The 15,366-nt window shown below is 43.6% G+C and overlaps 1 protein-coding gene across 1 annotated transcript; it reads right to left on the reverse strand.

Moving 5' to 3' along the window:
* Window positions 1-1,688: 1,688 nt before the first annotated feature.
* Window positions 1,689-3,295, reverse strand: LOC112226492 (cytochrome b-c1 complex subunit 6, mitochondrial). Its single transcript, XM_024390848.2, has 4 exons — window positions 3,146-3,295; window positions 2,524-2,583; window positions 2,220-2,381; window positions 1,689-2,068 (listed from the first exon to the last, which is right to left on the reverse strand). Exons 1-4 carry the CDS (start codon window positions 3,191-3,193, stop codon window positions 2,036-2,038), a joined length of 303 nt encoding a protein of 100 aa, XP_024246616.1. The 5' UTR covers window positions 3,194-3,295; the 3' UTR covers window positions 1,689-2,035.
* Between the last annotated feature and the right edge of the window lie 12,071 nt (window positions 3,296-15,366).

The raw sequence follows: 15,366 nt of genomic DNA on the forward strand, positions 1-15,366 counted from the left end.
TGGGGTGCCACAGGGTTCAATTCTCGGGCCGACTCTCTTCTCTGTATACATCAATGATGTCGCTCTTGCTGCTGGTGAGTCTCTGATCCACCTCTACGTAGACGACACGATTCTGTGTACTTCTGGCCCTTTGGACACTGTGTTAACTAACTTCCAGACGAGCTTCAATGCCATACAACTCTCCTTCCAGGACCTCCAACTGCTCTTAAATGCTAGTAAAACTAAATACATGCTCTTCAACCGATCACTGCCCACAACTGCCCGCCCGTCCAGCATCACTACTCTCTGGACGGTTCTGACTTAGAATATGTGGACAAATACCGAGGTGTCTGGTTAGGCTGTAAACTCTCCTTCCAGACTCCCATTAAGCATCTCCAATGTAAAATTAAATCTAGAATCGGCTTCCTATTTTTGCAACAAAGCATCCTTCACTCATGCTGCCGAACATACCCAAAACTACCGATCCTCGACTTCGATGTCATTTACAAAATAGCCTCCAACACTCTACTCAACAAATTGGATGCAGTCTATCTGTTTTGTCACCAAAGCCCCATATACTACCCACCACTGCGACCTGTACGCTCTCGTTGGCTGGCCCTCGCTTCATACTTGTCGCAAAACCCACTGGCTCCAGGTCATCTACAAGTCTCTGCTAGGTAAAGCCCCGCCTTTTCTCAGCTCACTGGTCACCATAGCAGCACATGCTCCAGCAGGTATATCTCACTGGTCATCCCCAAAGTCAATTTCTCCTAGTTATCTGCTGCCAATGACTGGAACAAACTGCAAAAATCACTGAAGCTGGAGATTCCCATCTCCCTCACTAGCTTTAAGCACCAGCTGTCCAGAGCAGCTCACAGATCACTGCAACTGTACACAGCCCATCTGCAAATAGCCCATCCAACTACCTCATCCCCATACTGGATTTATCTTGTTCCTTTGCACCTCAGTATCTCTACTTGCACATTCATCTTCTGCACATCTACCATTCCAGTGTTTAATTGCTATATTGTAATTACTTTGCCAGCATGGCCTATTTATTGCCTTACCTCCCCTCATTTGCACACACTGTATATAGACTTCTGAATTGACTTTGTTTATTCCATGTGTAACTCTTGTTGTATGCGTCGAACTGCTGTGCTTTATCTTGGCCAGGTCACAGTTGTAAATGAGAACCTGGTTAAATGTGTTCTCAACTAGCCTACCTGGTTAAATAAAGGTGTTCTCAACTAGCCTACCTGGTTAAATAAAGGTGTTCTCAACTAGCCTACCTGGTTAAATAAAGGTGTTCTCAACTAGCCTACCTGGTTAAATAAAGGTGTTCTCAACTAGCCTACCTGGTTAAATAAAGGTGTTCTCAACTAGCCTACCTGGTTAAATAAAGGTGAAAAGGTAAATAAAGTGTAGTCAAACCAAGCACCGACTGAATCATGAGCCAGGTTTCCAGTGTCATGCAACCTCTGCAAGCCAGAGCTTACTAGAACCAGAGGTGTTTGAAACCAACAGACTCAAATGTGAAAACTTCAGTCTTCACGGGAAGTAATTGCTTGTAGAGTTTTCCCAACTAATTCTGACACTAGTCGTCACTCTGGGCCAGAGGTGGCGACGTAGGGAAACCACACTAATCTTCTCTGCACCAACACATTCATGTATAAACGTACGGTTTGAAGAAGAAGAGGGGACACAGGGTCTGCAGTGCTTGATATTTTAATGCAGTAAAACTCCTGAGTGGTTAATCACCTGGCCAGTCTTCATTTACTGGCCACAAAGATCTGAGAAGTTTGCATCTATCACCAATACAAGCAGCAGGTTGGCCATATACAGTCTAAAATGTACATATGTGTAATGGCTCAGGTTGCTGGTGTATACAGAACTATTTTGTCCAGAAATGAAAAACTAACAAGATCTAATTTATTAACATTCATGGGTAGAACACAGGCTCTGGTCTCAAGCCTTCCCTGACACTGCACATCTGTAGTATTTATAACAGATTCCACAGCTGCAATAAACTACTGGAATTGACAGAGAATGGAGAAGTTCATTTGACGTTGTGGAAGAGCTTGTGCGCTACCTGTGAAAAAAAGGAGAAATAACTAGTTCAATATGATAATGTATTGTAATTTACAGATTATTACCACAAATAATAAATAGATCACATGTAAGCTTGACATTTTCCTGCATGCAGTAGTGTGTGCTCACAGGGTTCCTAAAAAAACACTTACACAGTGGTCCCGTGCATGTAGGAAGTCGAAGAGTTCCTCTGTGCATTCCTCCTGTGTGTGTGATCTTGAGCCCACTCGGGCCGTGCAGGCCTCCAGCCTTTCCCTTGTGTGGGTGCAGTGCTCTGACGCCTCACACTTTGCCCGTATTGTTTCTAAGGGATCCTGGGAGAGACCAACACAGCTGCAGATGACTCATTAAAAAAACTCAATGTATAGAAAAAAAGTCAGGGAATCTTAATTTGTGTGTTCATATTCAAATATTAGTCAAAGGACAGTGTGGTAAATGTAAATTCAACTGTCTTACCACCATGTCTTCTTCCTCCTCTTCCTCCTCTCCTTCCTCCTCTGCCGGTGCCTCTTCCTCCTGGTCAGTGACAACATTAGTGGGGTGCAACATACACCTTGCATATAAACATTTAACAATGATCAATTATTAATTCTACAAAAGCCATTTCTGTTCTACACAATAAGGTTCCATCTGACAGAACTAACTTTCTGAATGAGATCTATAGGAAGTGAATGAGTTGATCTATTGTAAAAGCAAAGAACAATATTAGGTTATGGGTTGAATAGCTTTCCATATATAACTCATCAACTTGATTTATTCAAATGATCTAAAACTAGTTTTCAAACCTAGGTTGAAATTTTAACTAAAACTAATTTGTTTCTAATTATAAAATCCAGGTGTAAATAACAAGTGGTAACGACGTTACACCAATCTCAATCATCCATGTTAATTAAATGAGGGGTGTCCAGAGCTAGCTGCCAAGGACGCACGCCTGGCTAGCAATGCATTTAGCAAGTTACTGTGTGCAGCTACCGTTAGCTAGCTAACTGATAGCATTCGGGTTGCATAACTTGATATATTGGTAGGATTCGCAGAGAAAACTACATTGCAATAGGAAGATTTTGATATTGTGCAATACCTCATCATCAGGCTCCCCATTCATTATCATTTTGTTTTCGAAAACCATGATTTTAGTCCTAAAATTGGCAAGGACAAGACCGGTAGAAGACACACGACTAACGTTAGATCACCAGTTTTGATTTGGAGGACGTGTTACGTCACACGCAGGAAATAGCTAGCTAGAAAGTTCACCGGAAGAATGTTTATTTTCGTTCACTAGATGGCAGCCCTCCAACCATCTCCATGCGCTGGGGGAACCAATGTTCTGATATATTCTGCCCGATGTCAAGACGGGTTGAAAACAGTGTCGTACACCAACATGGCAGCGTCCATGGACACGAGAATATGGTTTAGAAAAATTGAAGATCTACGATGTCTAACGGAATCGCGTGAAAGCAAAATTGTACGTAATAACGTGTAGACACTGGTTTAAGCAACAACAAAAAATCCACAAAACAAGTTCGCGAAAAAAAAAATCTAGCACCCGTTCACTTTGTGTGAGGAGGGTATTTTTTTCGCGCACAATTGTATACCTTCATATATTAATCATCACCGGTGATGGAGTCAACAGAGTGAGAACTTCTTATTTACTGGCAACAAGGATGTTACCAAGTTAGTCTCTAAATTAGCCTAGGGTATGGGTCCTGGATCTGCACTATCATCTAGGATTTATGTGCATTCTCTGTAATACACTAGCGACCGGCTTGGACATAAACCATACATTTTTTTGACCTTTATTTAACTAGACAAGTCAGTTAAGATCATTCTTATTTACAATGATGGCCAAACCCGGAAGACGCTGGGCCAATTATGCGCCGCCCTAAACCATCCTCCATTCAGGTTGAAAAGGCATAATTCCCTTCCTTAACTATATTTTAATGGCGAGCCACCGAAAACACAAAAAAAGTGAAAATCTGTACTGTCTTAATAAAATAAAAAAATCCACCACCATTTTCTGTTTATGGACAGTTTGGGATGTTGCACACGCGGTGCAGATCTAGTGCTCACTATCTAAAAGGCACTACATGGTCAAGCCGCCGTCTGCATTGGCTGTGCAGCCTCTGCAAAATCATGGCATTCATGCTTCGCGGAGCAGTGCAGAGCTGTTGTCAAGGAAGTGAGTTTGTTAATATTCGGGACCTCCCATCGCCGCCTTCTCTCAGCCAATCATGTCAATGCGGAGCTATATAGAGCTACAGTTTATGGATCCCTCCGCATTGCTACAGAATTTCAGAGGCGCACAGCGATGTGGAATGGAGCTCCATTTGACCTCTGCATGCCTCCAGAGACTCCGCATTTGCGTCACACAACTCGTAGATCAAGCTGGCTTTAAATTGGCTTTAAACTTAACATTAAAGGATCTGCATTATTTGGCTGCATTGCCATTCCGACATCTGCATTGGCCATGTGGCATTTAAGTTGATATGGCTTCTGCAGAAGTCCGGGCAGAGCAGTCCAGATTAGTTATCGAGGAAACAGCAGTGTGTGGGTAAAATCATTGGGGAAACCATATTGCAACCTATGTGTCTAGACATCAGGACTGCGATTACTCACCACAGACTAGCAGAATCCTCCTTTTCTTTTCATGACTCTGACGAGCCCGACGAGAAAGATACGCTGCTTCCTCGGGAACAGGCCCCGATCCCCGTGATCTGCGTGAAGAGGAGGCGAAGAAAGGGGCCGAAGGTCCGGCTGCCTTCTGAGAATTCGCAGGCGATCGAATAAACCCCCACTTCTCTCCATTCTGCTTGCAAATGTGCAATCTTTGGACAATAAAATTGATGAGTTACGCAAAAGATTAAACGACCAACGAGACATTAAAAACTGTAACATCTTATGCTTCACGGAGTCGTGGCTGAACGATGACAATATCAACATACAGCTGGCTGGTTATACGATGTACAGGCAGGATAGAACAGCGGCGTCTGGTAAGACGAGGGGCGGTGGTCTATGTATTTTTGTGAATAACAGCTGGTGCACGATATCTAAGGAAGTCTCGAGCTATTGCTCACCTGAGGTAGAGTTTCTTGTGATAAGCTGTAGACCACACTACCTACGGAGAGAGTTTTCATCTGTATTCTTTGTAGCTGTTTACATACCACCACAGTCAGAAGCTGGCACTAAGATGGCATTGAATGAGCTGTATTCCGCCAGAAGCAAACAAGAAAACTCTCACCCAGAGGCGGCGCTCCTAGTCGGGGACTTTAATGCAGGGAAACTTAAATCCGTTTTTACCAAATTTCTATCTGCATGTTAAATGTGCAACCAGAAGGAAAAGAACTCTGGACCACCTATATTCCACACACAGAGATGCATACAAAGCTCTCCCTCACCCTCCATTTGGCAAATAATTCATCTGACCATAATTCCATCCTGATTCCTGCTTACAAGTAAGAATTAAAGCAGGAAGCACCAGTGACTATATCAATAAAAAAGTGGTCAGATGAAGCAGATGCTAAACTGCAGGACTGTTTTGCTAGCACGGATTGGAATGTGTTCCGGGATTCCTCTAATGGCATTGAGGAGTACACCACATCAGTCATTGGCTTCATCAATAAGTGCATCGATGACATCGTCCCCACAGTGACCATACGTACATACCCCAACCAGAAGCCATGGATTACAGGCAGGATCCGCACTGAGCTAAAGGCTAGAGATGCCGCTTTCAAGGAGCGGGACTCTAACCCGGAGCTTATAAGAAATCCCGCTATGCCCTCCTACGAACCATCAAACAGGTAAAATGTCAATACAGGACTAAGATTGAATCGTAATACACTGGCTCCGGTGCTCGTCGGATGTGGCAGGGCTTGCAAACTATTACAGACTACAAAGGAAGCACAGCCGAGAGCTGCCCAGTGACACAAGCCTACCAGATGAACTAAACTACTTCTATGCTCGCTTCAATGCTATGGGTGGCAACAATGTCATACTCGTTTGGACCCGACAGCATCAGATGGATGACCTACACGTCGAGTGTGGCTCTGTTTTGCTCGCTTTGATTCTTTCTCCTGAGCGATACATTCAGCCTCTTGCGAATTGAAGGAAAATTATGAAACACAGAGACAATTTTTTTTTTAAATTAAAAGGTAAAAAATGTTATGGACATTTTTCTTGCTAATTTTTTGGGGGAGGCCTGGCTTCCCTTGGCATCCGTGAATACACGCCACTGTGAGAAAATAGTTTGTGTTTATACAGGATCTCCTGTCCTCATCTACCGTCAACCAATCATGTCAATGCGGCGCTATACGGAGCCCTCCGCATTGTTACAAAATTTGAGAGGTGCACATTGATGTGGTACTTAGCTCAATTAGGCCTCACAATTGTGTCACCATCCATACGGCGGCACCTCCGACCACATTTTCAGATCGAGCATAAATTGGCTCTTGCTAGCTAGTTACAAGAGGATGCCATGGTTATCTTCCTCATTGTATTCTGTTAACAAACCTTGTATATGTAGAGTTATTCCTGTAAATATTTAGTCAAATTCTGTGGAAATTGTTAAAGGTCATCTTTATGCACTGGGTATACATTTTAAAGTGAAAAATCTGAGTTAGCATAATTCCGTTACCATGGAAATGGCCCTATACTGAACTCGTGTCACAGGTGGAAAATTGTTTGCCATGGTAATCACTTTTTTTGCACATAAAAGAGGAATAAAAAGACAAACATTACAAAGGAAGGGTGAACTTGCCAAAGCACAAAGTTTGATCTTTGTGAAAAAATTTGACTCCCCAGTTATGGTTGATTTGCCACACCTGGGCAGAAGGTGCACTCAGGGCTTGTGTTGCATTGTGGATCATTCAGAAATATATATCTCGAATTACAATAGTTCCAAATTGGTTCCTAGTCTCTCCCCCCAGCACCCATGCAGGATCTAAAATAGATACATACTGCATGGGCTACGTTTACACATACGGCCCAATTCTGATCTTTTTTTCCCACTAATTGTTCTTTTCACCAATCACATCAGATCTTTTCACATTACAGCTTTTTCAGAGCTGAACTGATTGGAACAAAAAGGTGAAAAAAAGATCAGGAAAGTCTGCCTTTTTTAAACACAGCCCATAGAACCTTAGCATTGATTGGTACATCATGTACCTTTCCTAAGATGTAGAGACTTTGTCAGACAGCCAGTTGGAGAAGAAGCTCTGGAGAGACTGCAGGCAGCTGGATTTCCTTCCCACGATAACCCTTCATCACTCAAGTCTGTTGGTGCCAGTCAAGATATGGCTCCTCCTCACCCCAGCACCAATATCAAGTGCCCCCCCCAGTGAAGACATCTCTAGATTCCAGCCTTCCAGGTGAGATTTGCAACACTTCTGTTACAGACATGAGAGAAGAAAATGCTGAAATCTGGGCTTCAGTCTGTTTCATCACCACAATTTACTGTAGCTACATATCTCCTGTATTGTGATATTATTTGATGCCAATCTGAATGGTTCTAAGTGCCCTCCAAGCTCATCACTAAGCTCAAGGCCCTGGGTCTGAACCCCTCCCCGTGCAACTGGGTCCTGGCAGGCAGACCCTAGGTCGTGAAGGTAGGCAACAATGCCTCCGCCACTCTGATCCTCAACATGGGGGCCCCACAAGGGCGCGTGAACAGCCCCCTCCTGTACTCCCTGTTCACCCACGACTTGCCACGCACGTGTCCAACTCAATCATCAAGTTTGCTGACTACACAAAAGTGGTAGGCCTGATTACCAACAATGATGAGACAGGGAGGAGGTGAGGGCCCAGGCGGCTTTGGCGCCGTATGGGAGGGGAAAGTTAGGACTATTCTAAGGGCCTGTGACTGACAGGGGCCCTAAAAAATTATTAGAACATTATGTACATTTTTTTCTAAATTAAATGATTAACCTATCATCATTAATATAATATTTTATTTACATAGTGCTAATAAAAATAATGGTCTATTTTTCTTTTCTTGCTTTTGGCAAAAAGTAAACATCCAGAGAGCCTCTGATTCCATGATGAGACCTCAAGAGGAGACAGCTCAGGACAGTGCAGCAACGGTGTTTTGGAACACAGTGCTTTTTACTGCTATGGACAACATCATAAGTGACTTGGACACTGGGTTCCACACCACTGCAAAAATTGTAGAATGATTTTGTACTGTTCTGAAAGTCGGCAGATTAGCGAGGATAAAGTCCCTTCTGTGTGCCAACCACTGATCATGAAGTATTCCAGAGATGTTACACCTGAGTTTCAAAATGAAGACACCTGAACACTGTATATTCTGCCACTTTCCCCCCTAACTGGTCCCCTCTTGGACTCCTGAATGCAATTTGTAAGATGCAGCTGCAAAGCATTTTTGGAGAAGTGTGCATTGCTTTACGTATATTTTGCACACTGCCTGTGACTGTTGCTGGTGGCGAGAGCTTTCAGTAAGATAAAACTACTAAACTATTTGAGGTCCACTATGTCCCAGGACAGGCTTTGCAGTCTTGCCATGCTGTCCATTGAAAGTCAGTTAGCTAGAAAGCTGGACTTCAAAGACTTGATCAGTGACATTGCTAGCAAGAAGGCTCGGCGCTGGGCTCTTGGTGAGTAAGGCTGAGCAAGGGCCAGTGATAACTGTTAAATGGCATGGCTGTGGATATTGGGTCACTACACACATGATGCCCACAGGTTGAGAACAAGACTGAGAACAGACTGAGAACAAGATAAATCTCAAAGTAATGGCTGGATTGCCATAAAATTTGTTGTGCACAATCAAGACCCCAAGTGGAAGAAACCTATTGATTTGGCGACCTCTTGACCTTTCCTCTAGCGCCACCATCAGGCCTTTCCATTTTTCCAGCTGCTTATTGTCTAGTTGGTATGTATACTTAGTTCAAACATCTGCTGCTGATTTTATTATTTTATTTGTTATATCATTCTATAGATGATCATGTTCATTTATTTTAATTTAAGAGGTTAATGTATATTTAAGTTATATTTATTTTAAGTTATTCATTAATGTTAAGAGAATTTTCCATTCAAGAATTTTACCATTAAAATGACATTTTACTGTAAAAGATGGCCTTTAGCACATTTCTTATAGAGGGCATCAGTCCTGCATCAAATAGTGAATTCCACTGTATGCAGAATGTTGCATGCATGTCTGCACAGTGTTATATTTTCACAGCTCCCTGTCAGTAAATATCGTACAGTAGATATTGGACTACAAGAGAGTTGCAAGCCTGCAAAGGTAGAGTTATTTAAAGCTTTGAATGTGTTGGTTGGGTTCTGGAGGTGTGTGGTTACAGCAATTGTGCAGGGTTGGTGTGGCCTGTGGTGGTGGGGCCCAATGTGATATCTTTTCATTGGGCCCAAAATCCCTGGCAGTGCCCCTACCTGGCGAAGTGGTGCCAGCAAAACAGCCTCTCCCTCAACGTCAACAAAACGAAGGAGCTAATCGTGGACAACAGGAGACGGCAGAGAGAGCACGCCCCCATTTACATCAACGGGGTGTCAAAAGCTTCAAGTTCCTCGGCGTGCACATCATTGATGAACTGAAATGGTCCCTTCATACAGTGTGGAGAAGCCGCAAGAGTGCCTCTTCAACCTCAGGCTGCAACCACAGGGCTCTCCAGAGCATGGTACATTCAGCACAACGCCTCATTAAGGGCACACTGCCTGCCCTCCAGGACATATGCAGCACACAGTGTTGCAGGAAAGACAAGAAGATCATCAAGGACCTAAAGCCAACATAGCCATGGCCTGTTCACCCTTCTACTGTCTAGAACTGGGATGGGCAACTGGACATTTTTTATTTTGTGTGGAACTCAGTTGGCATCGCAATTTATTGTTAGAATAATATAATAATGAAAAATTTGGCTAATTGACTGCTGAAGCACAACCACATTTATAAATGGCACCTTTTGTAGATTGGTAAGTTAGTCTAGTGGTCAGCTATCTAAACCTGTAGTAAGCATGGTCAAATTTCGGCAGTGGCTTGTGGGTAGGCAGAACCACAAAGCACTGCGGTCCATCATGATGACATCCGTTTTTTTGTGCCTCCACCCCCATCAAAGTTGCCCATTCTTGATCTAGAAGTAGGAGACAGTAGAAGTGCATCAAAGCTCAGACAGACTAAGAAACAGCTTCTATCTCCAAGCCATCAGACTGTTACCACTAGCCGGCCTCCGCCCAGTACCCTGCCCTGAACCTAAGTCACTAGCCGGTTACCACCCGGTACTCTACCCTGCACTTTAGGCTGCTTTGCACTATATACATAGTCATTGAACACTGGTCACAATGTTTACATAATGTTTAACCCACTTTTTTTCAAGGCACACTTAACCATCATGGCTACCACAGCATTCTGATGAGTTGTATCTTTCCCCATAGTTCTCACCACTGTTTATCACTACCAAGCCGACAGTTCCATTCCCCCGAGATTAGAGGAACCTCGAAAGGACTCCCTGTCCTATCATAAGTTTCTCAGAGTTCTAGCCAGGTCGGGTCAAACACAATTGAATTGTTCTCTGTATTTTCTCAGACACACACACACACACATTTCTCTCCCTCACATGTCTCTACCAAACCTTATTGGACTTACGTTTAGTACTTTAGTAATTCATTATACATGCTACATAAACTAATAATCACTAATAGTTATGTTTCAGGGTGGAATTCTTTAATCATTACCTTTAAGCATATAATTCCCTTATCAGACTATCATTTGTTTTTCAACAGGACAATGACCCAACACACCTCCAGGCTGTGTAATCTGCTATTTGAACAAGAAGGAAAGTGATGGAGTGCTGCATCAGATGACCTGCCCTCCACAATCACCCGTACTCAACTCAGTTGAGATGGTTTGGGATGAGTTGGACCACAGAGTGAATGAAAAGCAGCCAACAAGTGCTCAGCATATGTGGGAATTCCTTCAAGGCTGTAGGAAAAGCATTCCAGGTGAAGCTGGTGGAGAACAACATCTTCAAGAGGGCCAGGACAAAGAGGAGGCTGCCTCTGCTGCAGATAGAACTCCTCCTGTAAGTGTTAGGAGTTATTATTATTCATGTTATCTTTAAAATAAATTCAATTTACAATATCTTCTGTGTTTTTTTCCTCATTTCTAAATATGTTTATGATTGTATTTATGTACAGTGCCTTCAGAAAGTATTCACACTCCTTGACATTTCCACATTTCGTTGTGTTACAGCCTGAATTTAATTTCGACTTAAATCGTCTTGAAAATCTATGGCAAGACGTGAAAATGGCTGTCTAGCAATGATCAACAATCAATTTGACAGAGCTTGAAGAGTTTAAAAAAGGGTCATGGGCAAATATTGTACAACCCAGAAATGCAATTCTCTCATAAAGACCAGAAAGACAAACAGCTGTAATCGCTGCCAAAGGTGATTCTAACATGTATTGTCTGGGGGTTAAATGCTTATCTAATTGAGATATATTTGTGTTTTATTTTTCAGAAATCTTTAAAAAATGTTAGAATTTTTCTTTCTCTTTGACATTAGTATTTTAATTTTATGTATAAATGCTTTTTGACAAATCAATTTGTAACAACAATATGAGAATACTTTCTGAAGGGACTGTATCTTTTAATGTTTTCTACAGTATGCATGGTCTAACTGTAACTCTGGGTAAGAGTGCCTGCTAAAATGTATGGCAGTTTTGTATCTCAGCGGTCCTATTTTGATCATATGATATCTGATAATACTTGATCACATATCTCTCTCCCTGATCCTCTTCCACCTGGTATCGAGGCAGTTCGTCCGGGGGGAGAGGTCGTCTACTCCACCTGCTCCCTGTCCCAGCTGCAGAACCAGTGCGTAGTGGAGCACGCCATGCACCTGGCCCGGGAGGAACATCAGCCTGCAGGTAGCTGACCTTCGACCCCTCACACACCTCTTTAAGGACACCTTCCACTTGGCTCCAGACCTCCACCTGCGACAGCTGGTCCTGCCCACACCACCACTAACTTTGGGCCCATCTACATGTACAAGCTGCAGAGGTTAAACTAGAACTGATGGACGTGGATTCACTTCAGTACCTTATGTTATTGATCCCTTCGGTTCGACCTGATTTAACCAGTTTTAAGTCATTTTTCAATGGACTTATGCATTTGTATGCAGTGCTACCTTTGACCTCTAGGTGTCAGTATTAGACAATTATACTAGTCCGAGCTCTCTGTATTGAAAACAGGGCTCGAAGTTACTAGACCCATAGATTAGCTTTAAATTATTTTGAGGATAAACTCAACCTACACTCGAAACATTGCCCTGTCAAATAAACATAATGTTTATTTGTTTATAGATCATTATGCCCAGTCACTGAGGTTGAAATAAAACAATTCAAATCTGGTTGATGTGGTCCCATAGTGACCTTCATAATTTTATAATTTTATGATGTCATTGGAACTCTTTCTTTTAAATGTAATACCATCATGACATTTTCTTTCAGATTCTAAACATTTTCATAATGAACACTCAAATAATCATTGTCACATTTGAGAATCTCTCTGAGAATCTCTAGGCCTGTCGTTACAACGGTTGCATTTTCTCAATGTACTATTTAATGTCACTTAAAGGCAGCCTACAACGTATTTGTTTCTCAGATCTAACGTGAGTATAGTATAGTACCTCTCCTCCCATCACACCGCTGATGACCCTCTGTTGTTGCACCAACTGGGCAATGTAGCATGAAAGCGGTGTGGACACGGCTAACGAGCGGTGCCGCCGAGTATCATCGACTTCCCGCTGCCATTAAGCGGGCGCCCCTGTCGCCACCAAGGGAGAAGAGAGGCTGTTTGCCCGGCGTCTCCCAGATGAACATTAAGGATGAAAGAGATGCTAAAATGGTATGGTCTTTTTATTCCACAGATGAGTGCAGATATTTTCACTGTGTGATTGTGAGTGATTACTGTATTACCACGGTAACAGAGGATGTATCGGCGAATGCAAAGGGAATTAATGACACATTAACTAAAACTATTTCTGTATTGACTGCTTCAGTCGGCGGGCCCAGGACGCCGCGGCCGCATCTTCTGATTACCTAAAGGTATTGTAAATATGTTTCCTATGGGTTTTTACATACATTTACATGTTTTAACGCTCAGGAGACCAGAGACTATTAGGAATGACTTACTCCTCTCTTCTCTTTGTATTAGGTTGTTCCTTATTGAATTAGCCAATGGTATTCCTTTGCTGTAGGCCTAGGTATGGGAGAGGGGAATTATATCAATAGGATGTGTGTGTCTGGTCTGTTTAGGAGAGGGAGGGAAGGAGACAGGGATGGAGGGAGCGAGCAGAAGAGGAAGATTGAGAGTAAGCCAAGATAAGTGAATGAGTGTAGTGGGACTTTTGTGTGTCCCTACGAGATGGTACATTTATGTTGTGGTGTGATATCAGCATACGACGTAATAGAAACCTTTGAGACATAGGCCTACTGTGTTGGTGACTGCATACACAGCTATGTTTACTCCCTTTTAGTTTACACAACCATCAGAAGGGATGTCAGGACAAAAGGAAACCCCCTTTAAAGGTTATGACAGATATGTGATCCTGCCCCCAAGGCCTATGTGTTCATATAGGAACTTCTGCTGGGTGTTAAGGCCCACAGGCGAGGATCAGACGGCTGGCCCAGTCCGCTGTGAGTGAGAGGATCTCACCAGCGGGGGTCTTTGTCCCAGACACACTGTGAAGAGTGGGCCCAGCAGGCAACCAACCCGCCACAGGGCTCAAACACGACACAGCATGGCCTCCCGATCAGCGCTACACTATTTCAGTGGCTTTGAAAACTTTATTAGGTATCAACTGACTTGACAAAAGCTACAGTAAATGGTCTTACTTTGACAAAACTTGGGATGGGCTGGTGAGGCTTCCTAACACTGCTCTGTACTTGTTGGTGTTCAACTGACTTTACATAAACAAATAGTAAACAAACTCGGGATGGAAAATCATCTCAACATAGTATGGAATAGTGTGATGTGTAACTATTCGTGCCTTGCAGTGTCTCAACCAGGCCAGGGACTGGCAAAGCACTGCTCCCAACTCACATTCCTGTTTTCTTTTCTTCCTCTAAGAGGATTATCATTGAGGAGATGGCAGGCTGAGTATTTAAAATGGCCAACAATAGAATGGGAGATGAAGTGGAACTAAAGAAGAGTGTCAACCACCTGTTGTCCTCTTGTGGCCATCACTCCTCCCCTTTGACCTCTTGTGGCCATCACTCCTCCCCTTTGTCCTCTTGTGGCCATCACTCCTCCCCTTTGTCCTCTTGTGGCCATCACTCCTCCCCTTTGTCCTCTTGTGGCCATCACTCGTCCCCTTTGTCCTCTTGTGGCCATCACCCTCCCCTTTGTCCTCTTGTGGCCATCACTCCTCCCCTTTGTCCTCTTGTGGCCATCACTCCTCCCCTTTGTCCTCTTGTGGCCATCACTCCTCCCCTTTGTCCCCTTGTGGCCATCACTCCTCTCCTTTGTCCCCTTGTGGCCATCACTCCTCCCCTTTGTCCTCTTCTGGTCATCACTCCTCTCCTTTGTCCTCTTGTGGCCATCACTCCTCCCTTTTGTCCTCTTCTGGCCATCACTCCTCCTCCTTCTCTCCTCACCTTTGTCCTCTTGTGGCCATCACTCCTCCCCTTTGTCCTCTTCTGGCCATCACTCCTCCCCTTTGTCCTCTTCTGGCCATCACTCCTTCCCTTTGTCCTCTTCTGGCCATCACTCCTCCCCTTTGTCCTCTTCTGGCCATCACTCCTCCCCTTTGTCCTCTTGTGGCCATCACTCCTCCCCTTTGTCCTCTTCTGGCCATCACTCCTTCCCTTTGTCCCCTTTGTCCTCTTGTGGCCATCACTCCTCCCCTTTGTCCTCTTGTGGCCATCACTCCTCCCTTTTGTCCTCTTCTGGCCATCACTCCTCCCCTTTGTCCTCTTGTGGCCATCACTCCTCCCCTTTGTCCTCTTGTGGCCATCACTCCTCCCCTTTGTCCTCTTGTGGCCATCACTCCTCCCCTTTTGTCCTCTGTCTCCTTTTCCTTTCTTTTTATCCAGAACTGTTTCTTATTTTCAACAAAAATGTAGAATGACAATACATTTATTCGGAGCATGGTCTTGCATACAATTTGAAATAGTACAATGGGCGGCAGGGTAGCCTAGTGATTAGAGCGTTGGACTAGTAACCGAAAGGTTGCAAGTTCAAATCCCAGAGCTGACAAGGTACAAATCTGTCGTTCTGCCCCTGAACAGGCAGTTAACCGTCATGGAAAATAAGAATTTGTTCTTAACTGACTTGCCTAG

Source organism: Oncorhynchus tshawytscha, linkage group LG28 (assembly GCF_018296145.1).
Source record: "Oncorhynchus tshawytscha isolate Ot180627B linkage group LG28, Otsh_v2.0, whole genome shotgun sequence".
NCBI classification, from domain to species: Eukaryota; Metazoa; Chordata; class Actinopteri; order Salmoniformes; family Salmonidae; genus Oncorhynchus; species Oncorhynchus tshawytscha.